The sequence below is a fragment of the Numenius arquata genome, chromosome 18, assembly GCF_964106895.1.
Source record: "Numenius arquata chromosome 18, bNumArq3.hap1.1, whole genome shotgun sequence".
In the NCBI taxonomy this organism is placed as follows: domain Eukaryota; kingdom Metazoa; phylum Chordata; class Aves; order Charadriiformes; family Scolopacidae; genus Numenius; species Numenius arquata.
In genome coordinates, this window is record NC_133593.1 from 10,884,519 (window position 1) to 10,898,740 (window position 14,222).

At 43.5% G+C, this 14,222-nt stretch overlaps 1 protein-coding gene across 1 annotated transcript in view; it reads left to right on the forward strand.

The window, feature by feature from the left end:
• The window catches only part of AATF (apoptosis antagonizing transcription factor), a 56,670-nt gene that overhangs the window by 20,851 nt on the left and 21,597 nt on the right, over positions 1-14,222 (forward strand). The window contains exons 6-9 of the mRNA XM_074160623.1: positions 130-334; positions 1,101-1,265; positions 2,025-2,108; positions 13,031-13,098. Of these exons, the coding sequence (XP_074016724.1) occupies positions 130-334; positions 1,101-1,265; positions 2,025-2,108; positions 13,031-13,098 (522 nt within the window). The remainder of the gene's footprint in view (positions 1-129; positions 335-1,100; positions 1,266-2,024; positions 2,109-13,030; positions 13,099-14,222) is intronic.

Consider the following 14,222-nt stretch of genomic DNA (forward strand, 5'->3'; position numbering starts at 1 on the left):
TCACCATGGTGCGGAAAAAGCATGGGTGGGGAATAATAACCCCTCCAAAAAATAGTGGAGGGGCCATTAAGAATTCACACATTGCCTTAGAGAGGTGTAGGGTATTTAATCTGCATGTTTTTGTTCTAGTGACGAAGAAATCCCTAGCAGTAGTGATGAAGAGCAAGTGGATAAGGCTCAGGAGAAGCGGAGGAGCCTCCCCAAACGAAAGCTAAAGATGGAGGACTACCCGGAATTCATAGCCAAGCGATATGCTGACTTCAGGACCTATCGGAACAACGTCTTGCAGAAGTGGCACGAGAAGACAAAGCTGGCATCTGGCAAAATGGGAAAGGCAAGTCTTTGTTTCCATGTGCTGGTGTGGTTATTGTTTAGCAGAAATTTGTGGAACAAGTTGATTTGACAATTTCGTATCATGGGTGTTCCGAGTTAAGCCAAGAGTTACAGCAGTAAGAATTAAATACACAGGTACACACTTTCCCCCAACCTTCAAATGAGTTTGGAAAGAAACCCGGCCCTCAAATTTCAAAGGCATAAAGCTGTTCTCTTTTGTTTGGAGCAGATGGGCAGGAAAAAATTTTTCGGATGCAAATGGTTTCCCAAGTTTGGTGAAAAACTCTTGGGTAGTATTGGTGTTCTCCCAAGCAGAGACCTCATCTTAGCCAGTCTGCAGCAGCAAGAAAGCTCTATGAAGATGCCACTATTGCTGATCAACAAGCTGTCTGTGTTTTATAACACAACTAGGGGCTTTGTGGCTCTCCTCCTCTGTGAAGTGTACACTTGAATACAATGGGTAATCATTTCACCCGAAGATCCAGGGTTTCCTAACATCTGTGAGTTGGTATTAATCACTGAGAAGTTCATCTGAACCAGGACAGCAAAGGCATTTTATTAAGCCGGGTGTCAGGTTGCCTCAGGTTGGGAAGGCAGAGAGAGGGAGAAATAAATAAAAATTCCTAGCAAAAATCACTGCAAAGAAACCCAAGCCCCCTCCTCTTGGAATGCTGTCTGCTTATCCACTGACATGGAAAGATAGAGGAACATTGCTGCCTTGAGGAAAAGCTTTCTGCATTATCTGACACTAGTTAATGTTGTTGCAGGGTTTCGGTGCCTTTGAGCGTTCAATCTTGACTCAGATTGATCATATTATGATGGACAAAGAGAGATTGCTACGGCGGACACAGACCAAGCGATCAGTGTATACAGTGCTGGGAAAGCAGGAACAGGAATCTCATCCGGCCCCCGAATCTTTGCCTGAAAATTCGGTAAGAATATTTTGTTTATATAACTCATCCTGTAGAAGCAGCGAAACTCTCAGCAAAACAATTAGCTCGAGCCTTTAGCAGGCAACATTCTTGTTTGTGAGAGATTTATGAAGGAGGTATCTGAGTGTTGATTCCTGTAATGTAATGGCTAAGAAAAAGCTGCAGACGTTTCAATTCTGGTTTTATGGTGTTTGCACTCTCTCCTGTGCCAGATATTGACGGGGGAAAACAGGGTTTGGTCTGTGATTGTGCCCCTCCTGATGCTCACTAAATCTGCTTTTTAAGGTAGCGGCTACAAAACTTTGCTTTACTCTGGAGTTTAGAATCTTTAACCCAGAAAGTCACTTCTAAAATCATACTGCATATATAACCTACAGAATAGGTTAGTAGTAAGTCTGTTATTAATTTAGTATTTAAGAATGAATAAATACTCAATTCTGAGAGATCATGTAGAATTACTGCACTTGCAAGATATATTTTTGCCATTACATTAAAAATATCTGTAGTATTTTGCCAGAAAGACTTTGCACAATCCTATTTATTTCCCAGTAAAGGTATCATAAATCTATTTTGGCATTGGCAGCGTTTCTGCCTTGCTTTTAAATGTATTCCTAGTCCTTAAAAGCTTGTTATGTTGGGAGCTTTTCTCCGTTCCTTCATATGTTAAAGTGTGTGTAGAAGCGGCTGCACCTGATGTCGTCAGAGTTAGGGACAGAAATGCACACATCTGAGCTGTCAGTATTTCCTTTGTGCTTCCAGGAGGTCCTCCCACAGGCAGATTCCAACAGGCACCTGAAGGACATAGATGAGGAGATATTTGATGATGATGACTTTTATCACCAGGTAGGTGATGGTAAATCTGTGTTGGAATTATGGCTCCAGTTGGGTTTTTATACTTACAGAGCTAATGCGGTCGGGTCCATGCTCTAAATTTCTCTGACCAGTGAAACTCGGCTATCTCTTTTAACATCCGGAATCTCTGTAGCTGCCTCAGAGGACTTTGCTCTCAACTCTCGGTACAGGGCTGTGGGAGCTCAGACTTGCTTTGTGGATGTCAACTTACTGCCATTACTGGCACTGCTGTACTCGAGTGAGTCGGGGCTGCAGGATAAGGTCTGTGCCTGTTGTTCTTGCTGGGGAACTTTGCTACACAAGAGAAAAATCACTGTATTCTCTAGAGGTGACTTTTCTCTCTGGGTAGAGTCCCATTATGAAAAACGATTCTAGTAGATCTTCAAAAGCACCTGAGTTACTCTTATCTCAACCTAAATCATCTCATCTACCTCCTGAATGAAAAAGCTGCAGGGCTCCTCTAGCACTTTTCTTGGAGTTGTGCCAGCTTGGATTTAAGCCAGTTATTCTTTTTATTTGCAAAATTCTTAGAAACAAGGAATCTGCACCCAATGTGTGGAGGCTGCACCTTAGGGAAACCTTGTGTTTGTAATTTAATAAATGATGGTGCCAGTTTTATGAAATACTGAAATTGCCATGTATTGAGGAGAGTGATTCACTGTTAAGTCCATCCCCAATGCACGAAAAACTAGTTTTGCTTTGATGATCCACAGAGAGCTTTAACTTCAGGACTAAACAATATCATTATATTATTAGAAAAGCAGAGATTTCAGATCTGAATAGTTTTTAGAGTGGCTGGTGAAGTGTTAGGGCAGTGGAAGAGACCTGTTGCCATGTGATTGTGCTCTGGTAACTGATTTAACCAGAATCATTTGAATACTTTCAAAATTTGGGATTTCATGCACAGGGCCGGGACTAAAGATGAATAAAAAGATGTATTAAATTGGTAATTCTTACCTATGTTTTACAGATAAGGAATACAGAGAACTTTAACACTGCCTTATATTTTTCCCCTTCAAGAAGGTTTTCCATGCATTTCCAACCCTCCCGCTCTAGATGCCCAAGAGAAGCTTTGCAGTAGACCTCACCTAGTGCAAATTAGGACAATTTGAATATTTACTGTTTGTGAGGGATCTGCTGAAGGCATCCTGCCTCAGAGCCAGGAATGTATGCCGAGTTAGCTCCTCTCCAGGCTGTGTATTTATTGTAAGAGCATCTCTGCTGTATTGCTGTGGCTTGAGCAGCATCTCTTGGGCAGGCGAAGGCAGCAGGTTCATCTGTGGAGGCTCAAAAATGGAATTCAGAGAGTGCCCGTCTTCTTGGCAGCGCTGGTTAAAAAGGCCAAATCTGTAACGCAGTGAGATAATACTGAGGGGGAATTTGGGGCCCAAGTGGACCCAAAGCCCAGCTTTAGGGACCAAGTGAACCCTAAGAACAAAGAACAAATTAAGTCAGTATAACAAAATAACGAAGTGGTTGAGGCAAAATAGCTGTGATGGACAATCCCTGGACCTGTGCAGAGGAAGTGCTCATTGGCTGTGAAAAGTTAAATTTTTAAAAGAAAAATAGCAGTAGATGAATGGCCCGTCTTTCCTTCTAATAACTTTAACTTCGATAAATCGTGATTTCAGAAATATGACTAGTCACAGCTTAGCTTTTCCCCTCACTGGTTAATTGGGGTGCTGGGGTTAATCTAAATTAAAACTTAAACTAATAGAGGTCATTGAGGGAAGAGAATCACCTGAGTAAAACAAATGGGTCTGCCAGGCACAACTGTATCTTGGCCATTTCCCAAGAGGGAAAGTGGCAGCAAATTGGAGTTGTTTCAGCGTTCGGTAGAGGTGAAGGATGGGTGACACAGGTTTAATGTACGGCACCTCCGGAAACGTTCCAGATTGCATTCCTGGCTGTACCAACTGCCGCCTCCCGCGCCCAGCGAACAGGAGCAGGCCCAGCCGACAACATCTGGCAGCACAGCAAGGAATGGGTGCAACTTTCGAAACCCCACGGACTCTAAATATGGTGCTTCGCCTGGTGGAGGCTTTAATCACTTACCACTCCTTGGCAGCCGGCTACGACAGCTTATCCCAGCCTCGTACATCACGCACAGACATCTGCTGAGCCGCGAGGCAGCTACACATTCATTTTCCTTTCTTGCTTGCTTTTTTTTTTTTTTTCTCCATCCTTCCCTCCCTCTCTCTCTCTCCTTCCCTCCCTCCTTTCCACCTTTCTCCTCTCCTCCTGTCCGCAGTATGCTTCTTGGGAGAGATGATCTGTAAAGATTACTGCTTCATTGTGCGCCAGTAATTGTGGGGACGCCAGCCCCTCGCCGGCCACCGCGGAGCACCTCTTCCGCTGACCTGGTTAATGTCTTCTCTCGAGTGGGATTTGGCAGAGATTGGAGCCCAAGCCAATTCAGCGATAAGGCTAAAGAAAATGGCTGCGTGTTTTCTGTCACCTCCCAATTAAATTGGTTTCGTAAAGTGCTTTCCTTCCTTTGTCGGGGTGGTAAGCTGGGGCTGAACGTTGCATTCAGAGAGGGCCGAGCGCGTTACAATAGAGCGCTGACAATACAGCGGACGGGGTTTCTTTCAGACGGGTCGTAACTCTGCAGCGCTTTTGTGTGCGTGGGCGGATGTACATAGATAAATAAAACGGAGAAAGGGAACTGCTCTTCAGGAAGTCAGCAGCAGCAGCACCTCTGGGTGTCGGAGCTCAGGTTGCTCATAAACCCTGACCTCTCCGCATAATACTTATGGCACAGTGTATATGTACCCGTCACTGGGCGCTTTTTTCTTTGTATTTAAATTTAGATCCAGACTTTTTTTTAGTATCACCTCCATTTTTCTAAATAACAGTTTATAATGATTAGTTTATTTTGATTACTGCTCATGATTTATTAAGGGGAAAAATTCAGATAAAGACAGACATTGGAAACCAACTTCCTGTATATTTCAGTGTGAAATTAAGCAAGTAAAAATGAACGAGATCTGATGAATGTGCACAAGTTAATGATAGCAGGATAAGTAGCTGTACTGTTTTGTTATAGATTATAATACAAAACTCTTTAATTAATCTGTTTTTCCTGTGGAAAAACAGTTTTCTTGTCCAGGTCTTGGCATTTAATGGATTTCACCATTAATGGTGGAGTTTTATGACGAGTCAGGATTTAACTCTGTTTTGACTGATCATCCCGTTTGCCTTTTCCCATATTCTTCACTAGTTTTATAAGCAGTTATAATTTTTACTGTGGTGGCCCATGTTGAATGGTAATGTAAAGCTGAGCTGAATAATGCAAGTGAAATATTTTTATTTGGGTTGCACTGGGTGTGAATAGTTAAACTGTTTCAGAAAGATCCCCATTACTGACAGCAGTGAGAGGCCAGACCCCATTTCTGTTTCTTTTAAAGTCTCTTTCATACATGGTTTTAAGGGAAGAAAAAGGCTTTTTATTTTTAGAAGTCATATTTATGTAGAATTCATTACAGCTGATATTGGAGCATTAAGACTTAAAATTCCAGCCTGCTACCAGAGAGCTGCTGGGCTGACATGCTACAGTGGAGATTTTATTATTAGGTTGAAATACTCCTCTAGTAAAGGAGAGAGTGGAAATTGGTTTATTTCCAACAGGAATTAGGTTAGTGTTCATATGCTAAGCGTTCCACTGGTAGCAGCTCTTCCCAGAACAAATGTTCATCACTGATGGCAGCAGGTATGCCTAAGGAGAATTAGGAATATACATAATCCCTTTTTTCCTCCGCTGTCCTTCTCCCTCCTCCCCCTGGTTTGGGGTTGTGGTGTGTGTCACTACTGTTTATAACAACCCACAATCATCAGTTTTGTCCGTGATCACCACCACCTCAGAAGCTGGGTAGAGCCAAAGCGGAGGGGGAACGTTCACCGAAGCGCTGCAGCGTGGAAGCAGCGATGGCAGCAGTTTGTCGGGCAGGACCGTCGATAGGTTGGAGAGGACCCACGTCCCACAGCTGTAAATGAACTGGTACCCGCTGGGATTTTTTCCCAAGGTGAGGATGCTTGCACAGGGAGGAAGAGGTTTGCTCCCTTCTTTATCTACACCCTAATTACTTAGGAAAGGAGTTATAGAATCATAGAATTGTCTAGGTTGGAAGGGACCTTTCAGATCCAACCATCAACCTAACACTGACAAACCCACCACTGACCCATGTCCCTCAGCACCACGTCTGCCCGGCTTTTAAATACCTCCAAGGATGGTGACTCCACCACTGCCCTGGGCAGCTTGTTCCAATCCTTAATAACCCTTTCAGTGGAAAAACTGTTCCTAATATCTAATCTAAACCTCCCCTGGTGTAACTTGAGGCTATTTCCTCTCATCCTATGGCCTGTTCCTTGGGAGAAGAGTCCAACCTCCCGTGGCTACACCCTCCTTTCAGGGAGTTGTAGAGAGCGGGAAGGTCTCCCCTCAGCCTCTTTTCCTCCAGGTTCCCTCAGCTGTTCCTCATCAGACTTGTGTTCCAGATCCTGTTGTTGTTCCTGTAGTAAACATTGATTAATTGTTGGACTTGCGACTTCTTTATTGTTGTCCCTGGTGGAGTGGCACTGTGTGTGTCTGCCCATTCTTTGCCCGCTCCCTGTGAAAGCTGTGGTTTTCACAAGTCAGCGAGAGAGCTCCCTTCCTTCCTTTTCCCTCCCTTAGTGTCCAGCGCGCCTGCATTCATCCCACTAACCACAAAATGAACTTCCAAGTCTGAATCACTTGTCCAGATACTTGTAGCTCAGTTTGTTTCTCTTCTGGGTTGTACTTGTGTCTAAATCACATTGTGTGGCTTTTTAGAAAACTTTATCTGATGGGGCAGATTTCTCCTCAAGTCCAAGAGTTGGCCTAAAGCAGTTCTTGGGCACATAGTGGGGTTGTCTCTCCCAGAAATCTGGTAATGCCATAAACAAGTAATTACTAATCCAGTGAACTATTAAAAGTCGATAATGGTGAAGAATAGAGAGAAGACTGGCTTTCTGACAAGCTGGTTTACCTTAATTAAACTGGTGAGTGATTAATATGGACAGCTGATCTCGTGGCTTTAATGAGATGCATTTAGAGTTTTGTGTGAATAAGAGATGTCTCGAACCATCCCACAGGTTAATGGCAATACAATACTCTTATCACAGGCATGTATCTTTCAAATGGCTGGGTAGATGGTTAATAACACGTTTTAAAGCTTGATTTGAAACTTCTCTTAATGGGTTATTAGAAAATACGCAAGTCAGTGCCTATTTTATACAAAACTGAATTTTAATACATTTTTTTTTAAAAAGAGGCTGTCCAGTGATTCCATCTTGCAGTTCAGGTTTTCACATTATAAATAGATTGCAGACAATTAAATTTTTTAAAAGTGTTTCAAGGGCATTTAAAAATAATATTTGAGCTGTGGTCTGAATTTTCTCTGGTGTTGCTAGAAATCCAAATGGTGGTGTGCTGCTGCTGGGGGGGGGGAAGCTTGAAGGAGGAGAAGAAACTGCTTGTTTCTACATCCCGGCAACATGCAGTGTAAAATGTATGCTGGACTAGAAGCAACTTTGTCATAATTTATGTTGGTTTAAATAATTGTATGATGCGTAAATATAAAAAAGAAGGAAAAATCCATGTGATTTACCATGTCTTTCCAAAGATTAAAGGAGAAAAAAACTAAATTAGAAAGTATTGAAACTACATTGATAAAATGCAACTTTGTCAACTTCTGTTCATAGTGCAGTGACTTTGCATTTTCACCAGGAAAGAGGAAAAGCAGTTGGAAAAGCAGTTGTCATCTTACTTCTTTGCTTGGACTGGACAAGTTGCACTTGGCTTCTCTCTTTGTTTCCTACACTGTTTTTTTTAAAAAATAACTGCTTTGTAAACTGTTAAAAGATAACTTAACAATAACACGTTTTTTCAAGGTTGCCGTGTCACGCTGGGGCTCTGTGAGGCGGGATGAAGGGAATTTGCCTGAGCTTTTGAAAGGATTCTGAGTTAAAAGACAGGGGAGCGCCATTAGGAGACCTTCCCACCACAATAATTGTTTGTTTACTGTCTCCAGTAACTAATACACATTTAGCAGAAAAGTCCACATAAGCAATTTGCAAATATTTTAGAGTTCCTCACTAATAAACAGAGTATTTTTTTAGCCAAGGGGTGACACAGTGTTGTAGTACAGGCAAGCAGCTGCTGGTAAACCTGGAGTCTGGGTTTCTCGCATTCTTCTAATTGTTTCAGAATGGATGGACCGGCGAATCTCTCTCTGTTGCTTTCAGCAAATGACTACGAGGGCAGAAGCGGTACGAGGTGCTGCTTTTCCGTTGTTTTGCGCAGTTGTTTTAAAAAGAACATTGTCAGCCCCTTGTTGGGGCTGGGAGCCCAATGGGACTGTTCCGATTTCCTCGCAGAGCAGCCAGCGCAGCACAGGGCTGAGCCTCGCTCACCTCTTCCCGTCCCTGACTCCCGAATTCAAAGTGCCACTTCCAAGACAGAGTAGGTGGCTTTGATGCACTGTATCAGAAAGGACCTGGGCCTTTCCTGGCTTTTCTGAAGATGTTAATAACGTTGGAGAAAAAGTGTTTCTTTTGTTCCGGTTGTATTTCTGAGCTTTGTGAACTAAGCTGTTCCCCGTGATATACTACAGATCAACTTTTGCAAGGTATTAATTTGAATTGGTCCGTGAGGGCTAAGAGAAGTGAGCCTCGTGTCACGAGGCTGATCTCAGCTATACTTAGCTCTTTGTCTCAACTGGAAATTCTTAGGGGTCTGCAAATCAGAAAGGTCAGCAACTGGAGTATTAGAAACACTGATAGATAGTGCATGAAAATGAGACCTAACCTCTAAAATGAAAATTGACCTCTAAAATGAGAAATGAATCTCTATTGCCCTTGAACAACACCCTGATGGCATTTCTAAATCCCTCTAATTTTCTACGATGTACTTTGTGTGCATCTCCTTTAACTAGCGCAGAGACTGAGTCCTTTTAAGGTGAATCCTTTAGAAAACACACATCATCGACTCCAGTGTAAATTTTAACAGTGGCTTTGGTGTCGGCAGAGGTGGGTCAATGCCAACAGCTTCCAAAGCTCTTGCCTTTGGAGGTGTTCTGTGGGAACGCTGCCTCCCTCTTTGTTAGTGACTGGAGATTTTAAGCTCTCTGGTGCGCTCAGGACACAGGAGGAAGATTTGGTTCCTGTCTGCTCCCGGCCCTTCATGAACACGTCTTTTGGGCTTGGCAGACCACACGACCTCTGCCTGCTTTTCTTTACCAGGGTGGTAGATAATCCCTGGTTTTGAGTAGGGAGTTGGGTGTAAAAGCAAAGCTTTGTTGACTTCAGAAATGCACACAGAGAGCAACACTCATGGCAAGCGTTGCGGCTTTGTCCCGAAGACAAATAAAACTGGGTATTAGGAAAAATTTTTACACTGAAAGGGTTTTTAAGCATTGGAAGAGGCTACCCAGGGAAGTGGTTGAGGCACCATCCCTGGAGGTATGGAAAAGCCAGGCAGATGTGGTGCTGAGGGACATGGGTTAGTGGTGGTTTTTGTTGGTTAGGTTGATGGTTGGACTCTATGATCTGAAAGGTCCCTTCCAACCTGGAAAATTCTGTGATTGTGATGTTCGCAACTTTCTTCTGCTCTGTATTGCCCATTGTCCGCTTTGCACATACTTTGTCCTCCTGCTTCCAGCTTTTGGTAGGAGCAGCCTGGAGTTGGTGGTGGAGCTTCAGGCTGCTGGAGGTGGTTGCACTTGGTCACAGGTTGTGTTTTTGCTTCTGTGGGAGACTGAGCTGAGGTTTTTTTGAAGGTCAGGGAAGATGTGAAGAGGTGAAGGAGGGAAAGCAAAAAAAGGATATGTTTCAAATCAAAGCCTTTTGATGCTAAAATTGCCTGACTCAAACTCTGTCTCCACACATCAGGGCTTAATGCTGATAGTGATTTACTTACACTTCCTAGTTAATAATTAGACATTGGGAGACACCATATATCACTCTTAATGGAATATATGGGGTCTGATGAGAGTTTTCTGTTTTGACTAATAAATTTTAACCAGAATCGCCAAGCTTAATGAAATATTACAGCTTCGGAAGTGTTTTAAGTCTTGCGCTGTGAAAACAGTATTGCTTTATTCAGTAAATGAATTTATCATTCATTCTGTATCCTGAGCCCTGGCTGGCTCTGGAGCATGGGCTGAATGCAAGACTCTGAACTAGAAAGCGGAAAAACTAATCAAATCCTTAAAGACCAAAGGCAGCGAGGCAGGTCTAGACTGACTTTTTCAGTGGTAGCCTCTGGCTACATCCACTTTTATTTTAGTAACCATTGTTAGCATGATTTATAACCTTTGCTTCAAGACGTACACTATTTAGATGTAATAAGATGCTTCGCAGTTTTTATTTCTTATTTCTTAATTTCCCTCTTGTCCCTGCTCTTTTTTTACTTCTCCCCCATCTTTGCCTCCCTCTCCTCTCCCAGGGAGTGTCCCCAGTCCTGCAGTTGATGCTTCATTGAAAGAACATTTCACTGTCAAGGTCAACAAGACTGGCTCTCCTCAAATAATGGCCAGTCGGCTGGTGGCCTGAGGGGACGACTGTGGGCAGGGTTCCATCTTCTGCTGCTGCACAAAGCTTTTCCCGGCTCGTTCTGGTGAGAGGATCCTCTGTACACCAAGAGGATGTGCCCAGCAACAAATACTGGGATCCCTGCTAAGTGACGGGGAGTTGAACTACTCCTTGCCCTTCACAGCCGTCGTGGGAAACGCTGCCTTTGCCAAAGGAGAGGGATCCTATCCAAAGATCCCACCTGCTTCCCAGTACGGCTTTAGGAACCTGCCCCCAAAACTACACCTCCTCAACACTCGGTCGGTCGGCGAGGCGGTGGTCAGGCACTGGCACAGCCTGCCCAGGGAGGTGGTGGAGTCACCATCCCTGGAGGTATTTAAGAAACGTGTAGATGTGGCACTTCAGGGCATGCTCTAGTGCCCGAGATTGTAGGAGGATTTTTCGTGTGCGTATGGTTGGACTCGGTGATCTCAGAGGTCCTTTCCAACCATGACGATTCTGTGATTCTGTGACATCGTTGTAAGATCTTGGTGGCATTCCTTAGTCTGTAGATTTGGTGGGCCACCAGGAAGAGCAAGTCCTGCTGAAAATGTCTCGCTCCTTAGTTCTCTAAGAGCGTAGGACATCTCTGCGTCACTGTCTCCTGGTGCCTCGGCCTTTGCCATTACCACTCGGCAGTTTTTTCTGCGCATCGTGCCGAGGAAGCACAATAAGAGGAGACAGTAAACACACCTTATTGCCGGTACAGGAAGAAACCACTAAAACCTTGCTGCACCGTTTCTCGCTGCTGTTAAAACCCTCCCTCCCACCTTGCTTTTGACAGAATATTGACTAGGAACCAAGATCCCATTTCTGCTTAGCCTTAAGGGCAGCTGTTTACAGAGTGGCGGTGTTACATAGGTTTACTGTGTCGTATGTCTGTGTAACACTGGATTTGGATCTTGTATTTAGCTGCCAGAAGTGACTGTGATGAAGTGGGAGAGATAAACTGATAGATTGTGTGCCAGAAAGATGTTGGGAATCAATCAGATAAACGGGGCAGAGAAGTAGCTTGCTGTTTGCTAGTGATAATAAACCAGTGGCCTCGTTTCTTGGAATTTTTAACTGTAATTGCTGCAGCAATAATCTCCAAAAATAAGCTAATAGAAAAAAAAGTCATGGCAGGTTTTTAGTTATGCTTGAATCACTCTTTTAAGTGCAATGTGATGTATGCCTTGAAGGAGAGGAAAGGTGTGGACAGGTATAAATACCTGTTGCTTGAGTGTCTCTTATTTGAAAATAAAAAGGGTTATAAAATGATACCCATCTACCTTTATGCCGCTTTTCTTTTGTGGGGTGCACACCTTCTCCCTCCCTCCCTCCCTCCTTAAGTGATCAGAAACTGGGGGGGTCAGCATCTTTCTCCCATAGGATGGTGCCCGGGGCAGCGTTGGTGCCGGGACCGTCCTCTCGCTTGAGCTGCTCTGGGAGGATGTGGAGCTTCTTTCTCGTCCTCTTACCTCTCTGTGCGTGCCGTCTTGGACCGGGTGAAGATGACAGCCAGGGCCATGGCTGCTCCCCAATCCCTGCTTTCCGTGGCTCTTACTGTACCTTGAGCGACCACTGCAGTCCAGTTCTCCCACTTCAGCAAAGGGATAGAGCAGAGGAAAAGCATCTTTCATCCTTTCATCTCCAGCATCTCTGTGGAATGGCCTGGACTCCCTAGTTTCCAGGCAGCTCTATTTTGGGTCCTTTTTGAGCTGAGGCAGTAACTTCACTAGTCAGTGAAATGTCAGCGTCTAGAAAGCAGCACATGCCCCTCAGTTTTGGAGGGTTTATTTCTGTTCTTTGTGTTAATATGTTGGCTAATACCCAAGGCACAGCACGTACAATTTACAGTGAGTGGTGATAAACATATAGCACCGGTCGAGTATCCAAAAAAGCCTGTTCGCAATATTCTTTGGCTGCAGGAAGCAAAAAGGACAAACCCCAACCCTCAGGACATGAAAAGAAATAGAAAAGCTTGAGCTGCCTGAGCATTCCTGCTCTAGCTATAAAAGTTATTTTGCTGTGCTGTTCCTCGGAGCGAGTGTTACTGCCCAGCAACGCTTGGCTTCTCTTTGGTGAAGTGTTTCAGTGCCCCCCTGCCCTCCCCACTTGAAGTGTGGGGCCGTGAAAGTTTTCCCTTGGAAAACTCTTTTGCACAGAGGAAATGTTAAAAAGCCTTGGTTCTTGGCTTAGGGCTTTCTTGGGAGTTTCAAGAAATGAGGCACACAGGTTCCCTTGGGAAATTGGCAGTTAATTTCTTAAGTCTTCTGAGAAACCCGTGAGCCTGTTTGTATTAACATGTCTTTTTAATGGGATTGTTTTCTTTCTTCTAGCTCCTTCGAGAACTTATAGAACGTAAAACCACTTCATTGGACCCCAACGACCAGGTAGCAATGGGCAGGTAAGTAGAAGTTGTCCATAACATCACTAGCTTTATGCCAGTCCAGGAGTTGAAAACTACCTGTGGGCTTCCAGTCCAGCTCACTGTAGAGGGCAAAATTTTGAATGACCCTGGAAGAAGTATCTGGATGTTAGAAATTGTATAACGAATTATGAAAATGGTATGCCATTAGTCAAGAAAGCCGCTCTCTGTGATGTACACACTCCTTAGTTGTGCGTCACACTGGCTGCCCAGGAGTTTGCAGCCTTTGAGCTGGGCCCTGCTTTGTCTGTGATTCCCTGGAGATAATTTCTGGTTGTAGAAGGCTTGTTCCAGACTTGATATTTCTGTCTCAGTGGTTCATGCAGCACAAAGGGAATCCATAGAGGGGTGTCTTAACTGACCCTTGCGAGGGGAAACTAGAGAAAGTGTCTGCCCGCAGCTGAAATTTGGCCTTTTCTCATTCTGAGTTCTGATTTCTCATTGTATTAGAGGAGCAAACCTTCTGTCATGAGATCAGTTACAGCAATTCCTCTGTGCTCTCTCCTTGCTGTAAGAAAAGATACTCTACAGTTAAAACAATATTAAGGAAAGTTTCCTGCATGCAGAAGTAAAATGTAATTCCGTGCAGGGAAGCTCTTATTTCTCTGTTTAATTCCGTGGTTAGAAAATAAAGAATCTTCCAAATACCACTTAATGAACAGTGTGCATTTAAATAGCCATGGGCTATAATTTAGGAAAGTGTAAAAGCAGAGGAAGGCTGAAAATGCCAGAGGAAGGCTGAAAATGGGGGTATGAGTATGGGAGGAGGAGAAAATGCATTAGGAAATTTTGTGATGGTGAAATAACTTTTATACTTGTAAAATATTACCCAAATTTTAGTGCAATGTGTCAAATTTATTTTGTGTATGTCTGGAATATTATGGAAAGCTATTCACTATAATTTAACATGATATAGACAAAATTACATTTAAGCGGTGATTACATTGTACATTTATCTGACTTTACAATAAAATAGATTACAGTAATTAAGATTATATTAAGATTGCAGTAATTGGATTTTGCTAGATTTTTTTTCCTGATGTTGAGTTTTCATTGTATAAATCAGGTAAGATGACGCTCATTTTCGTAAAAGAAAAAATATT